Genomic DNA, 21,187 nt, shown 5'->3' with positions numbered 1-21,187 from the left:
TCAAATTGCCAAATATAAACCATTTTAAAATGTATTACAGGTGATTGAAATATTTTCCAAGCATTTTATGAATCCAGTTTCATTGGTTTTATTGCAGTTTTCTTAGTTGTCATTCAATATCATCTCAGTTCTCACACTGACATTGGTTCTGACCTATAGGAATATACAGAAGACTATGAGCAACCCAGGGGCAAGGGGAGTTTTCCAGCCATGATCACACCTGCTTATCAAAGGGCCAAGAAAGCCAACCAGCTGGCCAGCCAAGTGAGTGTCTGGGTGCTTTTTCACCATCGATTATGCTAATTTTTGTCATTAATGAACTCCTGTTATTTAGAGAAGAAACAATAAGAGAGTGCTTTGGGAAGTGGGTCCCGTTAGTGTCACATTACAGAGAAAACTGTGTTCTTACCTTTTCCCTGTCATGTATTCTCTGTGCTGTGATTGGACCATGTCTATAAAATACAGAGAAGACCATGAGGCTCACCCAAAGTCTGGACCACATGATTGCTTGAGTTTGCTTTAGCACTGAAGACACTAATTTTTAACTGGATATTAGGTCCACCAGAAGAATAGCAAAGTTTATTCATTAAAAGCTCAGATTTTGGAGCCAGAATGCTGAAATTTGAATCTCGACTCTATCCCTGAGTTCTGTGTGACCATGGCCAAATTACTCAATTCCTCTTCCTTGGCTTCCCATTTGTAAAGTGAGGAAAACATTAGTCCTGCCAAATGTGATGGTTACGGAGATGAAACAAGTTAATACTTGTTGGAGTGTGGCAGTCCCTTGGCACACTCCCCACCTTAGCACATTGGCATAGACGCTTTTTGAGGAGAGGCCCATGAAAAAAGCCACAGAGGACTTGGCACAGGTTTGCGCTGAGTGTAGCCTGATGGTGCAGCTTTAGGAGAGCCACAGGGAGAGGTCACCACAGAGGCTGTGAGGTGGGTGTGCCCTTGACTCTACTGTCTTCTCATTAGGTGGAGTATAAGAGAGGGCACGATGAACGCATCTCCAGGTTCTCCACAGTGGCAGATACTCCTGAGCTACTGCGGAGCAAGGCTGGGGGACAGCTTCAAAGTGATGTAAGCAAGGTGGGAGGCCAGATCATCACTCATGGGCACTTGGGTTGATTCCTCATCTTTGCTATTGTGAATAGTGCTGCAATGAACATACACATGCATGTATCTTTATAATAGAATGATAAAAAGGAACAAGATCATGTCCTTTGCAGGGACATGGATGGAGCTGGGGGCCATTATCCTCAGCAGACTAGCACAGGAACAGAAAACCAAACACCCCATGTTCTGACTTATAAATGGGAACTGAACAATGAGAACACGTAGACACAGGGAGGGGAACAACACACACTGGGACCTGTAATGGGGGGCTGGGGAGAGATAGAGCATCAGGATAAATAGCTAATGCATGCGGGGCTTAATACCTAGGTGATGGGCTGCTAGGTACAGCAAGCAGCCATGACACACGTTTACCTATGTAACCAACCTGCACATCCTGCACATGTATCCTGGAACTTATAATTAAATTAAATTAAAATTTTAAAAAATAAAAAAGAAAAGAGAGAGAGATAGAAATGAGGGAGGCCAAGATATGGTGGTTTGCATTTAAGATCCCTCATTCTTTCCTTTCCTGGAGGTGGAGGGAGGGAGAATGTAGGAGACATTCCAGTCCTGCATGGGTACCAAGAAGAACTTCCAAAGGTCAAGGATGGTTGGGTTTGATAAGTTAGCCAGCAGAGACCTTGCAAAAACTCTTCTTTAAAGAGAAAACTTTAGATTGGATTAGTACCAAGTTGGATGTACCTGAGCATTCTGAAAGAAATCTCTTGCCACTACAAATTAGAGAACATAATTTCTGAACAAATTTTGCCACTTGCCTTTAATAGCCCAAATGTTCCATAGCATAATAAGATCAAGTACTTAGTGTTGTTCTGAATGGGACATTTAAACACAAATCCATCTTCTGCTTAATACTTGGTTTCCTCTTACCTTAACCTCAATCTGGGATTATGAAGACTCTTGTGTCTCCCAAACGTGGCTGACACTTCCTTGAGAGCTAAAGACTTATTCCTCTGCCCAGGACCAGGGTCTGGCCCACATCAGGTGCTTAGCAAGCATGTGTTGAATTCCACTGGGTGTCTTCATGTGCCAGGTGTGTTGGGTATTGGGAATAAGAAGGTGAATAAGATGCATATGGCCTATCAAACTGTAAGCCAATTATCTGCCATATGAGCTATGGCAGGAGATGGGCAAGATGTCATGGAACCCTTAGCAGGGCATTTCACTAAGATCATCTGATAAATAGTGGGATTGGGGCATGTGATTCACATTTTTTTTTCATTTCAGGTGAGATACACAGAGGACTATGAACAACAAAGAGGGAAAGGCAGTTTCCCTGCGATGATCACACAAGCCTATCAAATAGCCAAAAGAGCCAATGAGTTGGCAAGTGATGTAAGTGTCCCTGACAATGTGGTCATGTTAGGGAGAAAGAGGAATGTGAACCTGGGCATGGGGAGTCTAACTTCCTGTGGACTGTTGCATTTACCCTGAAGCCAGGGAGTAATTTTCCTTCATAGTTTTCAGTCAATTTCACCATGACAATGGCCTGGCACTTTTATGTCTGAGACATACCTATTCCCTAGATCCAAGCAGAAAAGGAACATTTCATGGAGACATTCATTTTTACTCTTTTGGCTCCTGTGCATGGGAGGCAAAATTCACTGAGTTTGTTCTTTGCCTTCAAACAGGTGAGGTACCATCAACAATATCAAAAAGAAATAAGGGGAATGGCTGGTTCAGCCCCTGGAGCTGAGGGCACCTTGGCAAAGGAATGTGTAGACCAATATGGCCAGGTATGTGATAAAATGACCTCCTGACCTGCTCTTTTCCATGTTTGGCCCCTTCTAGGCTGTGACACAGCTGTGACCACTTAATCAGGGATGGGGCTGTGGTTTATCTTTGCCTTATTTCTGAAAGGTAGATTTTCCAAGCTAGAAAGTATTGGACAAACAATTGTACAGGGTTCAACTTGACTCACTTAGGAAAACAGATTGAGGCACTTTCTTTTTTAAATAAATAAATGGCTTATACCAATATGGTGGCTTGGCCAGGAAGAAAGCATTCTCAACTGCCCATTGATGAATAGCCCTAAGAGTGGCTAAGTTTAGCTGGTCTCTATCATAAGCAACATAGAGATCAAAATTCGTCTTGAAAAATATTGAACATTTCGCTGAGTAGTGGGGCTCATTTTCTTAGAAAGTTAATTTTTTATCTAGGTTGATAGATAAATCAGTATGCCAGAGAATGCAAAATTTTTCCCAATTTCACTTCTCAGATGAACTACACCTTGACAGGGAGTAAAAAAGATTAAGAAGACAATCACAAGCTAATTTTTATTTGCACATCCCTCTGTCTTTTCTGGGACTAGCCAGCTGTTGTAGGGTAGAAAGGAAGCATTATTGTTCACAGTTGCAAGTAAAGAACATTGGAAGAGCAAGTGTGTGTGTTGGAAGAATACATTCCACGGGTTTAAGTGATTTTTTTTTCATAATTGGACAGTTGTTTGAATTATTTGGCAGTAAGTAGCCCCTCTACAACATATATGATTTAGGAAACCACAATGAATTTGTTTCTCTTCTTTGGAAAAACACATTGCTATAGCTAGGCATATGCTCATGTGAGTCTTAGGTTGTGTGTGAAGGTAGGTTGGGACCCCTTTGAAAATGTCTGCCTGAGCAAAAATGCTTGGTTTTGAATTTAAAAGGCTATTTAATCAAATTCTCTAAGTTAATTAAGTGGTCTTTTAGTGCTTTAAACCCAATGGAAAAAAATGTTTTTACAAGTTTTCTTTTTCAAATATATTGTTTATAAAGCTCAGGACAACTTTTAAAAATCAGCTTTTAAAAAATATTTAGTTGCTGTATTTGGCAAAAAATGTTTTGTCCTGCATTTGGCCAATCTTATCTACCAGTGTTTATAAGAAACATGTATCATTTCATAGGTGTACCTAGACATGTCTGTAGGTACAGGTGAAATGTAACTTCATAGTACCATAGCTGGTTCTTGATTGGTAGGACACTTTGAGGTTTTCAGTCCTGAAAATAGCAAATGCAAGAATCAAAGTGGGTGTCGTTTGAGAGCACCATCAGCAGCTGTTGAGAGGAGTCAGTCTAGTATGGCATTTCACTGTTGTGATTTAGCATGACTCGCCAGGGCATAAGGAGGAGGGAGTGAGAGAGAAGCCAGCAGGGAGATAACTATAAATGTCTGTAGTGCCTTAAATGCCAAGCAATTCATGCTTCTTTTTAACAAGTAACTAGACTTGTTAAAAGGATTATATCATGTAATCAACAGGATTAGGTGTCTTGAAAAAAGATTAACACTTACAACATGCATACATACATGCATACATGCAGAGAAAGAGAGAAGTTAAAATAAAGCTGCAAACACAAAACTATACAGCAGAATGGGCAAAACCATAAAGCACATTACCAAAGAATTTGAGAGCCTTTTTAAAAGACTTAACCTTCTTTTACTTATTATATTTGACCAGAACATTCTGGTAGTCAGGCAAAAGGAGAACTCAGGCTAAATGGTTTTCGTTTTTGGATAACAGGGAGCCCAGATTTTCTAATCTTACCCAACTATTTTATTTAAGAAAATATGTGTGCCACAGTCCAAGCTCTGGTGCTGAAGCTGCACAGGCCCCTGGTTTGGAGGAGACCACAGAGAGATGAAGTCATGAGCCTAACAGGGGCACCATACAGGCTATTCCAGATTTGTGGGAAAAGTACAGTGAAAACACAGAGAACCCTGCCTGGGGCAGGTCCAGGAGTGAGGGAGGACTCAGAGATTTCTACAGGGAGAAGGTTGCCTCTGAGCTGGGTCTTGAAGCACATCTGGCTGCCAGAGAAGGGTTATCTGCCATGTGATGATGGTGTCATTTACCCTTAGTCTGAAATATACATTTAGTCCCATTTCAGATAATCTTATGGTAATTCCAAGTTTTTCTCCCAGATTACAAAAATTATATAATACTCCTTTTCTGGTTATACGACACCTACCACTGGTGACAACGGTACCCCTAGGGGAGACAGTACCACCAGGGGAGGTCTCCGTATAGATCTGCCATTGGGCGTGAGTAAGGTGGTGTTCAAGACCTACTGGAAGACAAAGATTGTCAGTTAAAAAATGAATATTCCATAACACATGGGCCTGGGAGAGTGGTAGAGTATCTTGATTTATCCAGTGGAAATAATGGTGATGATCATGATATCAGTTGCCATTATTTAGTGCTGACTCTGTGCTGGTCACTAGTAAGTGGGCCTGATTTCAGGGTCTGCCATTTTGACCATCACATGGACATCACTGGAATATCCAAGGCGGATGAACTTCGGTGAGAACAGGCTCTGTGAGTGACCATTGCTAAACCCTGCCCATCTCCGGAGGGAAGCATTACTCACTGAAGTTTTGGACCCTCCCAGCAGGGTTACCCGGAGGAGTATGAGGAGCACAGGGGAAAGGGCAGCTTCCCAGCTATGATCACTCCAGCATATCAGAATGCCAAGAAAGCCAACGAACTCGCTAGTGACGTAAGTACCATGTAGGTGTGACCCGCAGAACCACAGAGGCAGAGAAGTGAGACTCTGAAGCTGTGTTTACTGACATCTACATGCAGATACATTTACTGTAGCTGAGCCAAAGTAGAATGTTAACCCTCAATCCCCATCCAGATTTATGATGCCTTCCTTGGCCCCATTTGTCTGCTTCCAAGGAGATGGATATGGACAACCAGCATAGCTCACTTGAGGCCATTTGAAGCAAGTACAGTTGCTGGCTAGCCAGATAAGTGGTGTTAGAAGAGTCTTTGCCAAATGACCCAACTAGAAATTGAGCATTTTAAGGGAAGAGCTGATTAAAATAAGTCATATGATTATCGAACTGGGTGTAACCCGGTGATGTATGATTTTTATTGGCAGAACACTAGCTTGCTGGCAGTCCTTGAAAGATAGGCTATAATTAAACTTGGAAAAGTGACACGCTCACTGCAGAGCTTAACATGCCAACTAGAACTTGGTGTCTAAGCAGAACCTGGCATTCATTTCCCTCCCCTTGCCCTTTTCTTCTTCTTTCCTTTCCTTTTCCTTCACTCTCCTTTCCTTTACCAAATAACTATTCTCCTATTACCCATTTACCATAACAGCACCATCGCTGCCTGAGGAAGGAAGTTAAAAGATATTACTCTGCCCCTCACTAGCAGGCTAGATAAGAAATGGTGTTTAAACCAAGGGCAGAATGGCTTTGGACTGAAAACTTTTGTTATGAATATTTTAAGACTTTTTTTCCATGCAGAATTAGAGTGTAAAGTGTAAAAAGTGTGAAAAGGGCCAGGAACATTTTAATAACAAAAAAGGACCAAGTAGTTTATAGATTTAATGAGGAGGAAAACCTGTGTGAATTATTTTTCCTTCAGAAAACTCTTTTAAGTAAATGTAGTAGACATTAAGTCCAAGATAACTGGAATAATTTCTCTCCTGGAGCATGGAAACATCAACTCCAGCCCCGCTTTGTGTGTGTGTGTACGTGTTTTTTTTTTGTTTGTTTTCAGATAAAATACAGGCAGGACTTCAATAAGATGAAAGGCGCTGCACATTATCACTCGCTTCCAGCTCAAGACAACTTGGTTCTCAAACGGGCTCAGAGCGTAAACAAACTCGTGAGTGAGGTGCGTACTCGGGGAGAGCCACACCCATGAGCCATCACCTGCTTTATCTCCTATAGTCAGTGAATGGGGTGACCCTATAATAAAAAGCTCTGGTTGAAAGTGTGACATCACCTATTCTACCCATTGGTGACAGTTTCCAAGAACAGAAATGCAGTAAAATGCAATTTACAAGAGAGCCTAGAATCAAAGCCATTACATCTTTCTCTGGTGGTTCAGAAGTTACTGCCTAAATCCTCCCAGGGCTGTCAATATTCAGAAGTGCCAGGCAACAGGCTTCCAGTTGCCAGAAAGAATACTGGAGGGTCCAACTTTTAAAACAAATCAAACACTGGAAAAAGGGTTTCAAACGTCAAATCCCTCTTGTTCTCTTATTACTGAAGTCTGAGTTCCCAGAAGCTGTGTGTTCCATGTGAATTTCCCGTACCTTACCTGCTTCACTGGCTGCCAGAGGGGTGTGTTTTGTTTGGCTTGCCCAGAGTTTAAGACTTTTTTATTGTGAGGACTATCTGGCAAGGAAATATCCCCTCTAGATCCTTAAATCCTTCTCACACCCTAGTGTGTTCTTCACTGCAGCTTCCTTCATTTGCATTTCTTATCTGGACACTGAAGGCATTTGAGTTGGCAGGCTCTGGAACAATTATGGCAATTCAAAGCACTCACATAACAAGCTATGTGCAACTCACAAACAGATATGCAAATATCCAAAAATATTTTCCCTTTCTAAGGAAAAGGAAAAGCCAGTCCTTTACCCTAAACTGTTAGTTAACTGCGGTCCTCTAACTTGGGGCTGCTCTGAGTCACCAGCAGTGATATTTTCCTAAGCCTCATCAGGAGCCTCAGATACTTTGAAGTGGTGGATGGCTGCTGAGGTTTTGGAATCCGCATTTTAAACAATTATTCCAGATAATTCTGGTGCTCTAGACCAGAGATCAACACACCACAACCTCAGTGACAAATCCAGCCCAAAGCCTGTTTTTTAAAATAAAGCTTTATTGGAACACAGTCACATCACATTTGTTTCTGTATTATCTGTGGCTGCTTTGGAACTACAAAGGCAGAGTTGAGTGTGCCCCCCCAGACCTGAAATATTTATTGTCTGGTCATTTATAGAAAAAGTTTGCTGACCTTTGCTCTCACTCACAGAACACTAGATCTAGATGAGATCTTTTTCCACCATTAGACTATCACTTTGTCATATGCCTGGAAAGTAAAGTGTCTAGTTCTGGGTGGTAGAAACTTTTAGTGGCAGACTGGATCCAGACCACTGGGAGTTCAGTTCTACCACCCAGGAATAATGCTGTTAACATTTTGGCCTTTTTTCTGTATGAAAATGCTGTAACTGAAGGGATGAATATAAAAATATATGTATAGAATTAGAATTAGACTGTATATATAATTGTGTCTACTTTTTAACTTTATATCATACTATAATGCATCTTACATCTTTTAAAAGACATACCCCCACCATATAGTTTTATAAGATATGATTACAAATTGAGTTGTGTTTCCTTTGGTAGAGCAGTTGCAAAGGAACTTTCCATTTCTTTATGTCTTTATGTTTAGTTGGCAAGACAAACCAGCCATCTATTAATGGTAGTTGGCCTTAGCTGTCTTCTGCTAATTAGCTGGGATAACTTGGAGTCTATTTAATAACTGTAGCTTCATGTCCTACATCCAGGCACCCAGGAGAGCTTAAATAGCCAACTGATTTTAAATTAGAAGACACTCTGCATCTGAGTGGTCTCATTTATTATACTTCTCGTAAAGTAACTTTTCTTGTTGAATTGTATTGAAGTATACCTGTAAAGATGTGCATACATTTTCAATGATAGTGGGAGGAATTTCCTTAAGTGGGACACATCTATGTGACTAGCACTCAGATCAAGAGACAGAACACAACCAGATATCCCCCTAAGACATTTCCATTATAGGAAATACAATCCATCCCCCTAAAACATTTCCCCTCAATAGTAACTACCTGAGTTGTAAAACCAGTTTTGCCATTTTCAAGTTATGAAATCTTACGGTATTTGTTCTTGAAAGTGACTATGTACTTTTAATTTTTGGAATAAAACTGATTATTTACTATTTATTATGATTTGATTTTATAAGGAAAAATATGTCCTGCTAACTTAGCATATTCTATGTTTGATATGTTAAAATCTTGGGTTGAAAATTTTCTAAAAATATCCTAGTCAAGTCCTGAGACATTTTCAAGAGTGATTTGAGATTTGATTCTATTGTGCATCTGGTGTTTTGATTTCCAAGGTGGAGTATAAGAAGGATCTGGAAAGTAGTAGAGGTCACAGTATCAACTACTGTGAAACACCTCAATTCAGGAACGTGAGCAAGATCTCAAAATTTACCAGTGATGTGAGTTTTTAATGCTAAGCTTTTGTTTGGGCACTTTCTGTGAGCTTAGTCTTTAGGTCTCATAAGAGGGACAGTCTATGGGAATGGATTTATGTGTCTTGAAGAAGCATGGCCTTTTAGGCATAAATGCCTGAGTTTTGGTTACGGTTGCCTGCTGGAATTGGTCCTCATAGTGTTAAATTCTGTCACATGCCCGATCTTGACCCTGAATCCTCTGGGCAGGACCTGTCTTCTCCAACCCCTTGCATCCTTTGTGTATAGCGCAGTGCCCGGCTCCTAGTGATGAATGCTGGTGAGGGGGCCTGGCTGAGCATGTGAAGCCCCCTCTCAATGTGACTTTGTGCTTCTGAGTTTATGATCTCATTTCACCCTCAGAGTCACCTGGGGAGCCAGACATTATTATCCTCTCTTACAGATGAGCAGATATGTGCTAGGGGGGCATTTGCAAATTTGGAAATTCTCAAAGCAAGTCTGAAGATGTATCCTCATGGACGTCAAAGACCTATACTAGATAATATAATTTTACTTTTGCTTAGCTGCACATAATAGTAGAATTTAAAATTGCAAGGGACTGTGTAAGGCTCACTGAGGAATTTATTTTGCATAAATGTAGTGGTTTAAGAGTCAACATAGTTGATGTCACAGTTATTAATAGCAAAGTGGCCAATTTTGGGCAGTTGTTTAAGCTCCCTGAGCCACTCTGCCCAACTCTAAAATGGGGATGATAATAGTTCCTTCCTCCTCATAGAGTACTTGTGAAGATTAACTCAGATAAGTAGAATCATGTCTAATATACAGTCATAAGTAGTATTCTATTTAAATACTTGCAGTACCTAGAAGCTCAATGGTCTCCCAGCTTAGGTGATTTTAATACCCCAAATTTCCTATTTTGGTCTTCTCTCTCGTCATCCTGTTTTGGTCTTCTCTTTATTTGGTAAGAGGCATTTGGTACATAACATTATTATTTCACATGGTCGCACTAGTGACCAATGTTTACATCACAGAATTTGGCAATGCTCAGGTTTTGTCCTTCATATATTTAGAAATGGAAGTAATGGTATGCAGTGATTTGTACCAGCCTCAGCATGGGGCTTTGTATGTGATGCCAGCATAGTCAATGCTTGCAACTGTCTCATGGTAAATTTTCACATTGGAAAAATCTGGTAAACTTAAAACTAAAAATGTGAAAATGAACACAAAAAGTCAAGTCTGTTTTTTGCTGTCTGTGCTCATCAGATCCCATGTTTCCTTGCTTTCCTGTCTTATTCCAACTTGTGCTGGGTTAAAATTTACGTTATTGAAAAAAGTTTGCCTTATTTTTTTATTCTATGATACACTGACTATTTAAATAGGTTATATTTAAGCATTTTTTCTTTGGATTTAATGCATTAAGATGAGTAGTTATCTTCAACTAGTTCTGAAGGGAATGGTTTTGTTGAAAACTCTGTTTCCATGTAGAATAAATATAAAGAAAACTACCAGAACCACATGAGAGGCCACTATGAAGGAGTTGGTATGGACAGACGTACCCTCCATGCTATGAAAGTTGGCAGCCTGGCAAGCAACGTAAGTCCTTTTATGCAAGGGCCTGTAGGACTGAAGTGGGGTGGGGCATGAAGAATTCAGCCAATTCTTTTTAAATTTCCCTTAAAAAAAAATCTGTCTTCTATTTTAAAGACTGTGGAAAGACTGAATCAAAAGAGTTTCTAAATGTTAGTGGATACAAGCAAGGCTAGGCAAAATACCTGAACATTTTCAAAGGCTTCAATTTATTGATCTTAGCTTTCTCTAATTTGGAGAGTATTTCAATCTATTATAATGAATCCAGTGTGAATAATACTTTTGATTTCTGAGACAGAAAGATAAACGAATAATTGTGATTCTTATTCCAAATTCCCGAAGGTTTCAAAGCTTTTGTGATTTATTTGGAGTTGGTTGGTAAACTGGTTTGTTCCTTCATTCATTTTTTTAATCATTTTATTCATTGAAAACCTACTGTGGCCTGGCACTGGTCATGGTAGTGGGATAACAGAGTAGATCAGGTCCTTGTTTTCCCCTGTGGCATATAATCTATTAATCTCTCTTTGGCTTTGTTAATCCAGTGTATAGGTTTACAAATGCCATGTTGTAAATCTTGGAGGTAAAGGACACTTAAAGGAACCTGATTTCATTATTAAAACATACACATGTCAGATTTTCTCTGCTTGAGAATATCAAATTTGACCTTTAGAAAAAAAAATTAAATATTCTAAAGACTCTTGACATTTCCATCTATTTTCTTGGGGTTAGCCAAGGAGCATTTCCATTGTCTATCCACGTGCAAACGCTTCTTTTCAACAAAAATGACAAGCACCATCGTAATTAATAAGAAATATAAAGTAAATGTGCTACAGATAGAAGTCAACTACTTTTGGATTAAGAGAAATTCAGATTAATTAAAGACAAAAGTGTGAACATAATTTAATTTTCCTTGAAGGTGATGAAACTGAATTCATTTGTTTCTGGGTATTTAAAAAATATTTCTTATGACATTCAAACAAAGTCAAAAGAAAGTAGAAACTGATTTCTCCATTCTTATTCTTTTCTTCATGTCTTAGGTTGCCTACAAAGCTGATTATAAACATGATATTGTCGACTACAACTACCCAGCCACTCTCACGCCTTCTTATCAAACAACAATGAAACTGGTGCCCTTGAAAGATGTAAGTTTTCTTCCAACAGCTCTTTCTGCTTCATCACATGTCACTTTCTCCCTGAGGCGTGATTTGTAGGCAGCAAGATGGAAAGAAACATGATACCATAGTTCATAGAAGGTTGAAGGGATTGAAAAAAGGGAAGTCCTTTTCCGTTTTGCACTAGGAAGTTCATTAATGTGTGCTCGCCCACTCTTAGATTTTCAGTGTGAACTAGGGACAACTCTAGTTTTGTCTTGCAAATAACCTGAGGCTCCAGTGTTTCCTCCTAGAATTCAGTGACCTTTGTCTGCTGGGCACATTTCAAATGCTTTTTCCTTAAGCATTTGGTTGACTTTAAGCATTTAAGGATGACTTTTTTTTTTCTTTTAGAAAAAGGTTTGACATATAGTATGTTAAGGACTGAAGGAAGTAAAATAAAATGTATGTACACAAGTTGAGAGGAAGTGGTAATACTGACTTTATTTTTTCTCAGGAGCACATGGGGAAGTATATGTATCCCTTAATGATTACAGCAGTGTTTTATTTATGGTTTGGCTTGTTCCAAGCAAAATGTGTATAATCTATTAAATTTCTTGTTTCCTGATTACAAGAATTTTACATGTTTATTATAGAAAATTTAGAAAATACAGAAAAGTACAAAGAAAATGATAAAAGTCACCTACTAGCTTAAAAAGTACTTAAGGTGGCTTAGAAGTAAGGTTGTATTGTGATTTTCAGTGAAGGTTATCTCTAATCAGTCAATAATTTAACAAATGATTCAACGTATATTTGTGAATGCTCAGTGCTACTTTCCTTTGGGATCAGCACAAGTCTAGAAATTGTTTGAGGTTTTGCTACTAGTAGATAAGTCTTTGCTTCTCTCTCTCTCTCTCTCTTTTGCCCAGAGTTGGAGCAGTAGGATTCAGTTGGATATCTCTAGAGTCTAACCCAGTGTCCAGACATCAAAGGACAATCCTTGGCAAATGATATTTATTGAATAAAAGGGGCTTTTCAAATTTGTAATAAAACAGGAGATAGGAAGCAGAGGAATTGCTCAGGGTCCTAAACTTTGCTTTCCTTTTTCTCAGGAAGTTTGGTTGGATTGACTTGACTTACTCATTTCACAGAGTTAAACTTGACCACTACCAAAGCTACTTTTTTTGTTGTTTTTGTTTTTGTTTTTTGGTATATACATTATCTGGGAAACTTGCAGATGAAGGACACCTTATTAAAATTTGAGTATGTACTTTTGCAGTAAGATTCTAGAAATCATGCCTAATAAGAAGCACAAACAATGCAAGATAGAGTCCTGTGTACTCCCATTATGACATGACTTGCTACTGCGTTTATCTAGATAAGACTCTAGACCAAACCAGGCACCCAGAAGCTCACCCAGGGAAGTCTGATACAAAGTTAAACTAGACTGGATTAGAAATGTTAATTGAGTTTAGAGGTGGGTTCTAAACTGGCAGCCAATGAGTCACAGTCAAACTACAGAAGTGTTTTGTTTGGCTACATAGTGTTTGTTTGTTTGTTTTTTATTGAACCAACATGTAGAAGTTCTGAGTTCAGATAAAAACTAATATGCTTACCTTTCCTTGAAAACTCTGAGAAATTCTGCCCTAGTTCCTACAAGGCAGCAAGTGGCTGGGACTGAGTGGTGGCTGCTCTCTGTTGCTGTACCTCCTTTAGCTTACCTTCCTGGTTCTGATGTGAATTTGAATTTATCACCCATAATGTAGGGACTTCAGTATTCAGGAAGTTTGGGGAATCCATTTACAAGAACAGTTGTGGTCTCTCTGTCTGGTAATCTTAAAGGCAGTGAAATAGCCATGAAGTTAAATAAGCAAGCATGGGTTCTTAATTTGACAGCATTCCTTTTAGATAGATTTTATAAATACTAATAAAATTAATATGAGACTCTATCTTTAGCTAAAGAAAAAAAAACCTTCAAAATGTAGATTGAAGCAATAGACAAGCATTTGTAATGTTGCAAAGATGTGATTAATCATGGAGACTTTTAAATATGTCCTGCAGAGTCAGATAATTGTTCTCAGTAACATACTTAATGCAGAATTATGAGGAAGGAATGTGCCATTTAAAAAGTACAGTTTTCGTGACATTTTATCATGCATAATTCTGAATTCTAATAAACTCTATTATGAGATGATAATTTTTCCTTCTGAATTAATGCATTCAGAAGCCACCTTACTCTAATCTAATTAATAGTTGACATTGAAATGACTTTATGTTTCCTAATTTTCTCCACACACCCCATGTCCAAAACTTAGAACATGCAAAAACTTTTCTCCTTGAATCATTAACTAAAAAGCACAAAATGATGTTGTTTTTAAATCTCCAAATCCAACAAAATACTCCATAGCCATTATCAGGAGCACTCTACTATTTCTAGGTCCTGTTCTAGAAGTTCACTTGTAAGTCATTTGCTTGTTTCTGGAATGCATTTCCCTGTCTAAACAATGCTAATTCTGGCTAAGGGGAACCCCTTGCCCATCTTTAAATGACAAGTAATAGTTCGAAGCACATTCGCTTTGGCCACCCAGGTTTAGAGTGTATAAGTTAAAAGCTACTTTACGAGGCGGACTCCCAGGGTGTGACTCATATCTCTGATACTGACTGCCTGGATGACCTGGAGCAAGCCACTTTCAATCTCTGGGCCTCAGTTTCCACATTATGAGGTAGGGATAATAATAGTGCCTAACCATAGGTTGGTGGGAAGGATTAAATGAGTTAACATGTATAATGCACGTGGCATGGTGCTGGGTATGTAGTAAGAATCATGTGTTAGTCATAATTATGATTAGCTGGTGTTGGAACAGGCAAAAATGAAGTGAGTACAAGACCCAGGGAAGACATGAAATATGTAAGTTAGTAGCCAGTGGGCCCAAAGTGGCTATTAGACCTATTTCTCTTGGGTCACTGGATTTTTTTTTTTTTTTTTTTTTTTGAGATGAAGTCTCACTCTGTTGCCCAGGGTGGAGGGCAATGGCACAATCTCAGCTCACTGCAACCTCCGCCTCCCAGGTTCAAGCTATTCTCCTGCCTCAACCTCCTGAGTAGCTGGGACTACAGGCATGTGCCACCATGCCGAGCTAATTTTTGTATTTTTAGTAAAGACGGGGTTTCTCCATGTTGGTCAGGCTGATCTCAAACTCCTGACCTCATGATCTACCCGCCTTGGACTCTCAAAGTGCTGGGATTACAGGTGTGAGCCACCACGCTCAGCTGCAGTCACCGAATTTTAAAAATATTGAACTATTTGTTAGCAATTAAAAATTGCAATTTTTTCATAATAATATGGATTTCTCCATATTATTTCGAATAACTCGAAAATCTGGCTGTTGTATGCCCTACCCAGATGCATGACAACCGTCTCCTAGAGCTGGACAGTCGCTGCCTCCTTTTGCCACAGTCCTCTTGACTCCTTACTTCCCCAACAGTATCCACATATAATGTCCTTTTCTATATACATCTTATAATTCACCAAAAAAGAGGTGTTAAAAAAAAGTAAAATGAAAGAGAAACAAAAAGTCCAATCAAGCTACACATGCATCATTAAGTGGGAGGCAATGGAGCATCAGCGACTCCTTGTAGGCAGCCTGAACATGTCCCCAGCCTCTACACCAGCCCCTGCCTGGCCCTCACTTCCACCTTGCCAGAGTCCCCAAGGAAAGTGCCCTAAGCTTGGTACTTTCATAGAAGATGTAGGTTCAAAAGAGGAGGAGGCAGAATCCCTAGTGCTGCTGGATGCATTGACTGCCTGGTTCCCACCTCACAACATCAAGAACTAGTGAATTTTCCCCAACAATAAGGCCAATCGTTGAGCTTGTACCCTCCTAGGGGTCTCCCTGGCTCCCAGAGACATTTGTGTTTTTTGGGCTACAAAGACTCCCTGAGGTGGGCTGTCATCTCAGGGAGGTGGCCATAGGATATAGCAGAAGACAGGAGAGCAAAGACTTCAGGTTGTAGTCTAGACAGACAGGAAATGATAGGACAGTACAAGAGTGGCCAAGGTGTGGGCCCCTGGGCAGGGGAGAGCCAGCTGGCGGGAGAGCCAGCTGGCAGAAGAGCCTGGCCAAGGCCATAGGTGAGGTCCAGGCAGAGACAGCACTAGATAGTGGTGATGCAGAAAAGGGGTGTTGTTCTTAGGCAAAACCCAGGCCTGAAGAAGTTGCCACACTGTGTGGGATTCTGGGTGGAGCCTTTGGCCTTGGGCAAGAAAAGAGAAACATGAAAACTATGAATGAGTGTTCAGTGGTGATCTCATCACTCTGAGCCAAGCTGGGGGAGCCCAGCTGGCAAACAGGCCCAATCTGGAGCCTGTGGGCACAGAGATTCAGATGTCCAGAGGCACTGGGTCAGTTTGGGATCCTGGGAGCGAGGACCCATCTGAGATATTTATGTACGCAGGGAGTGTCTGAGTTTGCTTGCTCTGCAGAGTAGAAACCCCATGACAGTTTGTTGACGAAATAAATGGATGGACAAGTGGATGAATAAAAGGGACCAGGTGAACATAAGGGAAGAAAGGCAGGGTTAGGGATGAGTTTACTTCTTCCTCTTTTACCTCGATTTCAGCTAACCTTGGTTAAATCCCAAAAGAGGGCCAGGTGCGGTGGCTCATGTCTGTAATCTTAGCACTTTGCGGGGGCTGAGGCAGGAGGATTCCTTGAAGCCAGGAGTTCCAGACCAGCTTGGCCAATCTGGGGAAACCCTGTCTCTACCAAAAATACAAAAATTAGCCAGGCATAGTGGTGCATGCCTGTAGTCCCAGCTATCAGGGAGGCTGAGGCACGAGAATCGCCTGAACCCAGGAGGAGGAGGTTGCAGTGAGCTGAGATCGTGCCACTGCACTCCCACCTGGGTAACACAGCAGACTCTGTCTGAAAATAATAAATAAACAAAAACAAATTGTGCAAGAGGTTATCTGCTACCCACAACCTCTCCCTATTTTCTTTATCCTAGCTCTACTTCTGCCTGCGTAGGTTTCTGGGGCTCCCACTCAGCTCACCTTAGCCCCTCACCCCTTATCACCTACTCTCCAGCTTCAAACCTGTTCCTTTACTTCTCTGCCTAAGTTCCCATTCCCTCTGCAGTGGATTTTGGTCAGGTGTGTCTGGAGAAAAATAAGATGACTGGATGCATATATTCTTATGTGCAAATGGCTAATAATTCTTAATACTTGAAAGGGCAATTTGTATTTTCAAAGGAGAAAATTCACTAGTCCTTGATGTCTTGAGGTGGAAACCAGGCAGTCAATGCATCCAGCAGCACTAGGGATTCTGCCTCCTCCTCTTTTGAACCTGTTTCTTCTGTGAAAGTGACAAGCTTAGGGCAGTTTCCTTGGGGACTCTGGCAAAGCAGAAGTGAGGGCCAGGCAGGGGCTAGTGTAGAGGGTTGGGACATGTTCAGGCCGCCTACAAGGAGTCACTGATGCTCCATTGCCTCCCACTTAAAGATGAATGTATGGCTTGGTTGGACTTTTTGTTACTCTTTCATTTTACTTTTTTTAAATACCTCTCTTTTTGGTATATAAGATGTATATAGAAAAGTACACTATGTGTGGATGTACAGCTTTAAGTATTTATAAAACGACCTCATGCACATGTTTTCATTGAGAATAAGCCCTAGGCACAGAATTATTGGGACATAGGATATGCATATGTGCCCAAATGCCATACTGTTTTTCAAAGTGATTATACCAATCTGCACTTCTTCTAGCACCATAGTGAGAGTTTTCCTAAGTCCCCATCCTTTGCCATCTCTTTGTATCATCAGCAGTTTTAACTTTGGCTCTTCAGGTTGTGTGGAAGGGTATCTTGTGCTTTTGGTATGCCTTTCTCTCATTAATAGTGTGGCTGACCATCTTTCTCTACGTTCACCCGCCAGTGAGTTCACCTCTTTTATGAGTTGCCTGTTAGGTCTCTCACTCTATAACGCACTGTATTTCTGTCTGTGGGCTTGGAGCGTCTGTCAGTATCCAGTTGGAATATCTGAGTCTTTTTCTACATAGTAATTTGAGAATTGCCACTTTATTGAGCTTGGGAGAGGGAGCTAAGCAAATCTTCAAGAAAAGAGCAAATGACATCTGTGCCTGTTTTTACCCAGGCCAATTATAGGCAAAGCATCAACAAGTTGAAGTACAGCTTTGTGACTGACACTCCACAGATTGTTCAAGCCAAAATCAATGCCCAGCAGCTGAGTCATGTAAGTAACTGGCCCTTGCCCCGCCGGATGTGGGGGTCTTGAAATTGCTGCTTTGAGGCCTCTGGGACATTTGACCTTCAAGGATTTGACTTTCATGAATGGTGACACATATCTTATTACAGCCAGAAAATGACCCCCACTTCTTTTAAACTTTTTATTATGGAAAATTTTGAATATATACAAAGTAGAGAATAGCATAATGAATCCCCATGTACCTGTCACCCATCTTCAACAGCCATCAGCTCATGGCCACCCTGCTTCATCTATATGCTTGTCCAATTCTCCTTTTCCATATTATTTTGAAATCAATCTCAGGTATTGTACAATGTAATCTGTAAATATTTCTATATGAATCTCTAAAAGGTAAAAAAGAAAAACATAATTATGTAATTTTATCATATCACATCAAAAAGCTAACAATAATTCTTAACCTCACCAATCATCCAAAGTTCAAGTTTAATTTCTGGTCAAGAATGCTTCTCAGATGATGCCATATTCATCCAACAGGAATCACACGTCTGGATGGCTTTCCTCTGCATGTGTGATTTAAGATGGCTTTCTGTCATTGTGAGCAGGCGTTTGATAATTACCCTGCACTGCAGCAAAATGGTTTTTTAAAAAGTTCAATATTCTCAAGTGCTTGTAGGGGGAGTTGGTAAAGCAGTCACAGGGAACTCTTTTGCAAACTCACAAATTCGAGTGCGCCTTTGAGTTTTTTACTTTTCATTTGACACCTTCAGTTCATTAATTTAAACTGTTTACAAAAAGTACAGGCTTCCTTGTAAAATGCCTTTTCTGGAAACTCCTTCTCAGCTATGGGTCTAAGGGAGTAAGAGTTATGAGCCTCTAAAGTTCTCTTTCTGCCCATATAAAAACCCTACGGATTTATTCTAAATCAAACAGGTGAATTACCGTGCTGACTATGAAAAAAATAAGTTGAATTACACATTGCCACAGGATGTCCCTCAGCTGGTGAAGGCCAAAACGAATGCTGAACTCTTTAGTGAGGTAAGCGAGCAATGTGGGGTGAAGAAGGTGAGGGGGGTTATGGAGTGATATCAGAACAAAGATACCGGGATGGTCCGCCAAATGGGAAGTGTCTGACCCTGAGAAAGGCTCATCAGAGGAATCCATCAAGTTGTAACTTTGAATTTTGCTATGTCATGGTGCATGATAGTTTACTAGTGAAAAATTAGTCATAGACATTTATTCCCACTATATGAGCATGTGTACAATCCATGTGTGAACACACACACACACACACACACACACACACACACACACACCCCTACATCCCTACATCCTCATCCTCATCATCTTAGTGAACTGGTGGTTTGCTGTGCGGAGGAAATTTAAGTTTTAAGAAGATCAGTCTGCATCATCAGATTTCTCTCGGAGTCACAAGTGGGCTATGATTTGGCTTCTCACTCTAAATGGAATTTTGGGGGCAGGAGAAGAAAACAAAAAGAACTAACATTGTTTAAATGCCTGTTCTATCCTGGGGCAGGCACTGTATGTGTGGAATTATCATAAGCCCCCGGAGGTATTATAGAGGCACAGTTAGTGGCATGGGCTTTGGTGTCAGAGAGACCTGAGTTCAGATGTTGACACTGCCATTTTAAAATGTATGTCACCTTAGGTAAGCTCTTTAATCTCTCCGAGCCTCACAGGCCCAATGGGAAGATTTGTGGTCAATGAGTAGAACTCATTTAGGAAAAGGCCAATAATCAGTAGCTTATTGCCAGGGCAATGTCAACACTTCACATTTATGTTATACTTTACCAGTTTAAGATCTCTTTCCATATATTTTATCCAATTTATTCTCACAGCAATTCTGAGAAAGAGAATACCATACTTTCTTTGCAAATAGGAGACTGAGGCCTCAAGAGGTCACTGGCCAAAGTCACATGATCAGAAAACAACAGATCAAGGAGCAATGCGTGGGTCTTCTCTTTGTCCTGTTCCATTACCACTGGCCTGCATAGCTCTACAGCTAAGGACTCAATTAACTGTGTTAATAATTACTGTTATCATTTTGATAATAACAGCCAAGACTCCGGTCTGTAAATAGAGGAAAAAACCAACTTCGCTTTAAAAAAATCTTCTTTGACTTTCAGCAGGAATATGGGTAGCAACTCCTATTCACTTGCGGTTTTGTTTGTCAGGTTAAGTATAAAGAAGGCTGGGAGAAGACGAAGGGGAGAGGATTTGAGATGAAGCTGGATGCCATGTCTCTGCTGGCCGCCAAAGCCTCTGGGGAGCTTGCTAGCAATGTAGGTTTTCTCTCATTAACTCAGGAATGCATAAGAAATGGTTCCAATAAAATGTCAGTGGTCCTGCCACAAAAATAATGATTGTTAACATCGTAAACATCACAATACTTTAATCCTCTGGATTTGTGAAAGACTGGCGGGGCTGTTTTTCTCAGAATTGTTCCCCTTGCACTTGTTAAAACCAGAGCCCCTTAGACAGCAAAGTTTCTCTCTCACTCACAGTAGATGTTCTTCTTTCTCTCAAGATTAAATATAAAGAAGACTATGAAAAGACAAAAGGCAAAGCCACAGGAACAGCCGACTCTAGGCTTCTGCACTCCCTGCAGGTTGCTAAGATGAGCAGTGAGGTAAACTCTTTTTCTGACCCCCAACCCCTCACTTACAGTTGTGTTACTTTAAAAGTTTTTCCTGGCCGGGCGCGGTGGCTCAAGCCTGTAATTCCAGCACTTTGGGAGGCCAAGGCAGGTGGATCACGAGGTCAAGAGATCGAGACCATCCTGGTCAACATGGTGAAACCCCGTCTCTACTAAAAATACAAAAAATTAGCTGGGCATGGTGGCGCGTGCCTGTAATCCCAGCTACTCAGGAGGCTGAGGCAGGAGAATTGCCTGAACCCAGGAGGCGGAGGTTGCGGTGAGCCGAGATCGCGCCATTGCACTCTAGCCTGGGTAACATGAGTGAAACTCCGTCTCAAAAAAAAAAAAAAGTTTTTCCTGGGCCTATTTCACTTGGGACTGTTACCTTTTGATTCACTTCTACCCTGAAACTCTTTTCTTTTCTGGCTTGCATAAGAAGCTTGTTTGGTTTATTTATTTTGCCAAAGTATACTATCTTTTAAAAGTATGTGAGGAGTGTGGACCTAAGGGTGACAGCATCTGCTGATCGAGGTAAAAAGG

The 21,187-nt window shown here is 40.5% G+C and overlaps 1 protein-coding gene across 9 annotated transcripts in view; it reads left to right on the top strand.

The window, feature by feature from the left end:
* NRAP (nebulin related anchoring protein) overlaps positions 1-21,187 on the top strand; it is a 75,591-nt gene that overhangs the window by 11,159 nt on the left and 43,245 nt on the right. For 3 of the 9 annotated variants that reach the window (XM_032281666.1, XM_032281673.1, XM_032281665.1), the window contains exons 6-18: positions 160-264; positions 979-1,092; positions 2,365-2,472; positions 2,769-2,873; positions 5,505-5,612; positions 6,629-6,745; positions 9,014-9,118; positions 10,577-10,684; positions 11,716-11,820; positions 17,920-18,018; positions 18,922-19,026; positions 20,184-20,291; positions 20,537-20,638. In XM_032281666.1, coding sequence (XP_032137557.1) covers positions 160-264; positions 979-1,092; positions 2,365-2,472; positions 2,769-2,873; positions 5,505-5,612; positions 6,629-6,745; positions 9,014-9,118; positions 10,577-10,684; positions 11,716-11,820; positions 17,920-18,018; positions 18,922-19,026; positions 20,184-20,291; positions 20,537-20,638 — 1,389 coding nt within the window. The remainder of the gene's footprint in view (positions 1-159; positions 265-978; positions 1,093-2,364; positions 2,473-2,768; positions 2,874-5,504; positions 5,613-6,628; positions 6,746-9,013; positions 9,119-10,576; positions 10,685-11,715; positions 11,821-17,919; positions 18,019-18,921; positions 19,027-20,183; positions 20,292-20,536; positions 20,639-21,187) is intronic. The other 6 variants (XM_032281670.1, XM_032281669.1, XM_032281668.1 and 3 more) reach the window with 5 other exon arrangements.

This window comes from Sapajus apella, unplaced genomic scaffold, assembly GCF_009761245.1.
Source record: "Sapajus apella isolate SASKATOON/1434 unplaced genomic scaffold, GSC_monkey_1.0 scaffold13, whole genome shotgun sequence".
NCBI classification, from domain to species: domain Eukaryota; kingdom Metazoa; phylum Chordata; class Mammalia; order Primates; family Cebidae; genus Sapajus; species Sapajus apella.
This window is presented reverse-complemented; position numbering and strand designations above follow the sequence as displayed.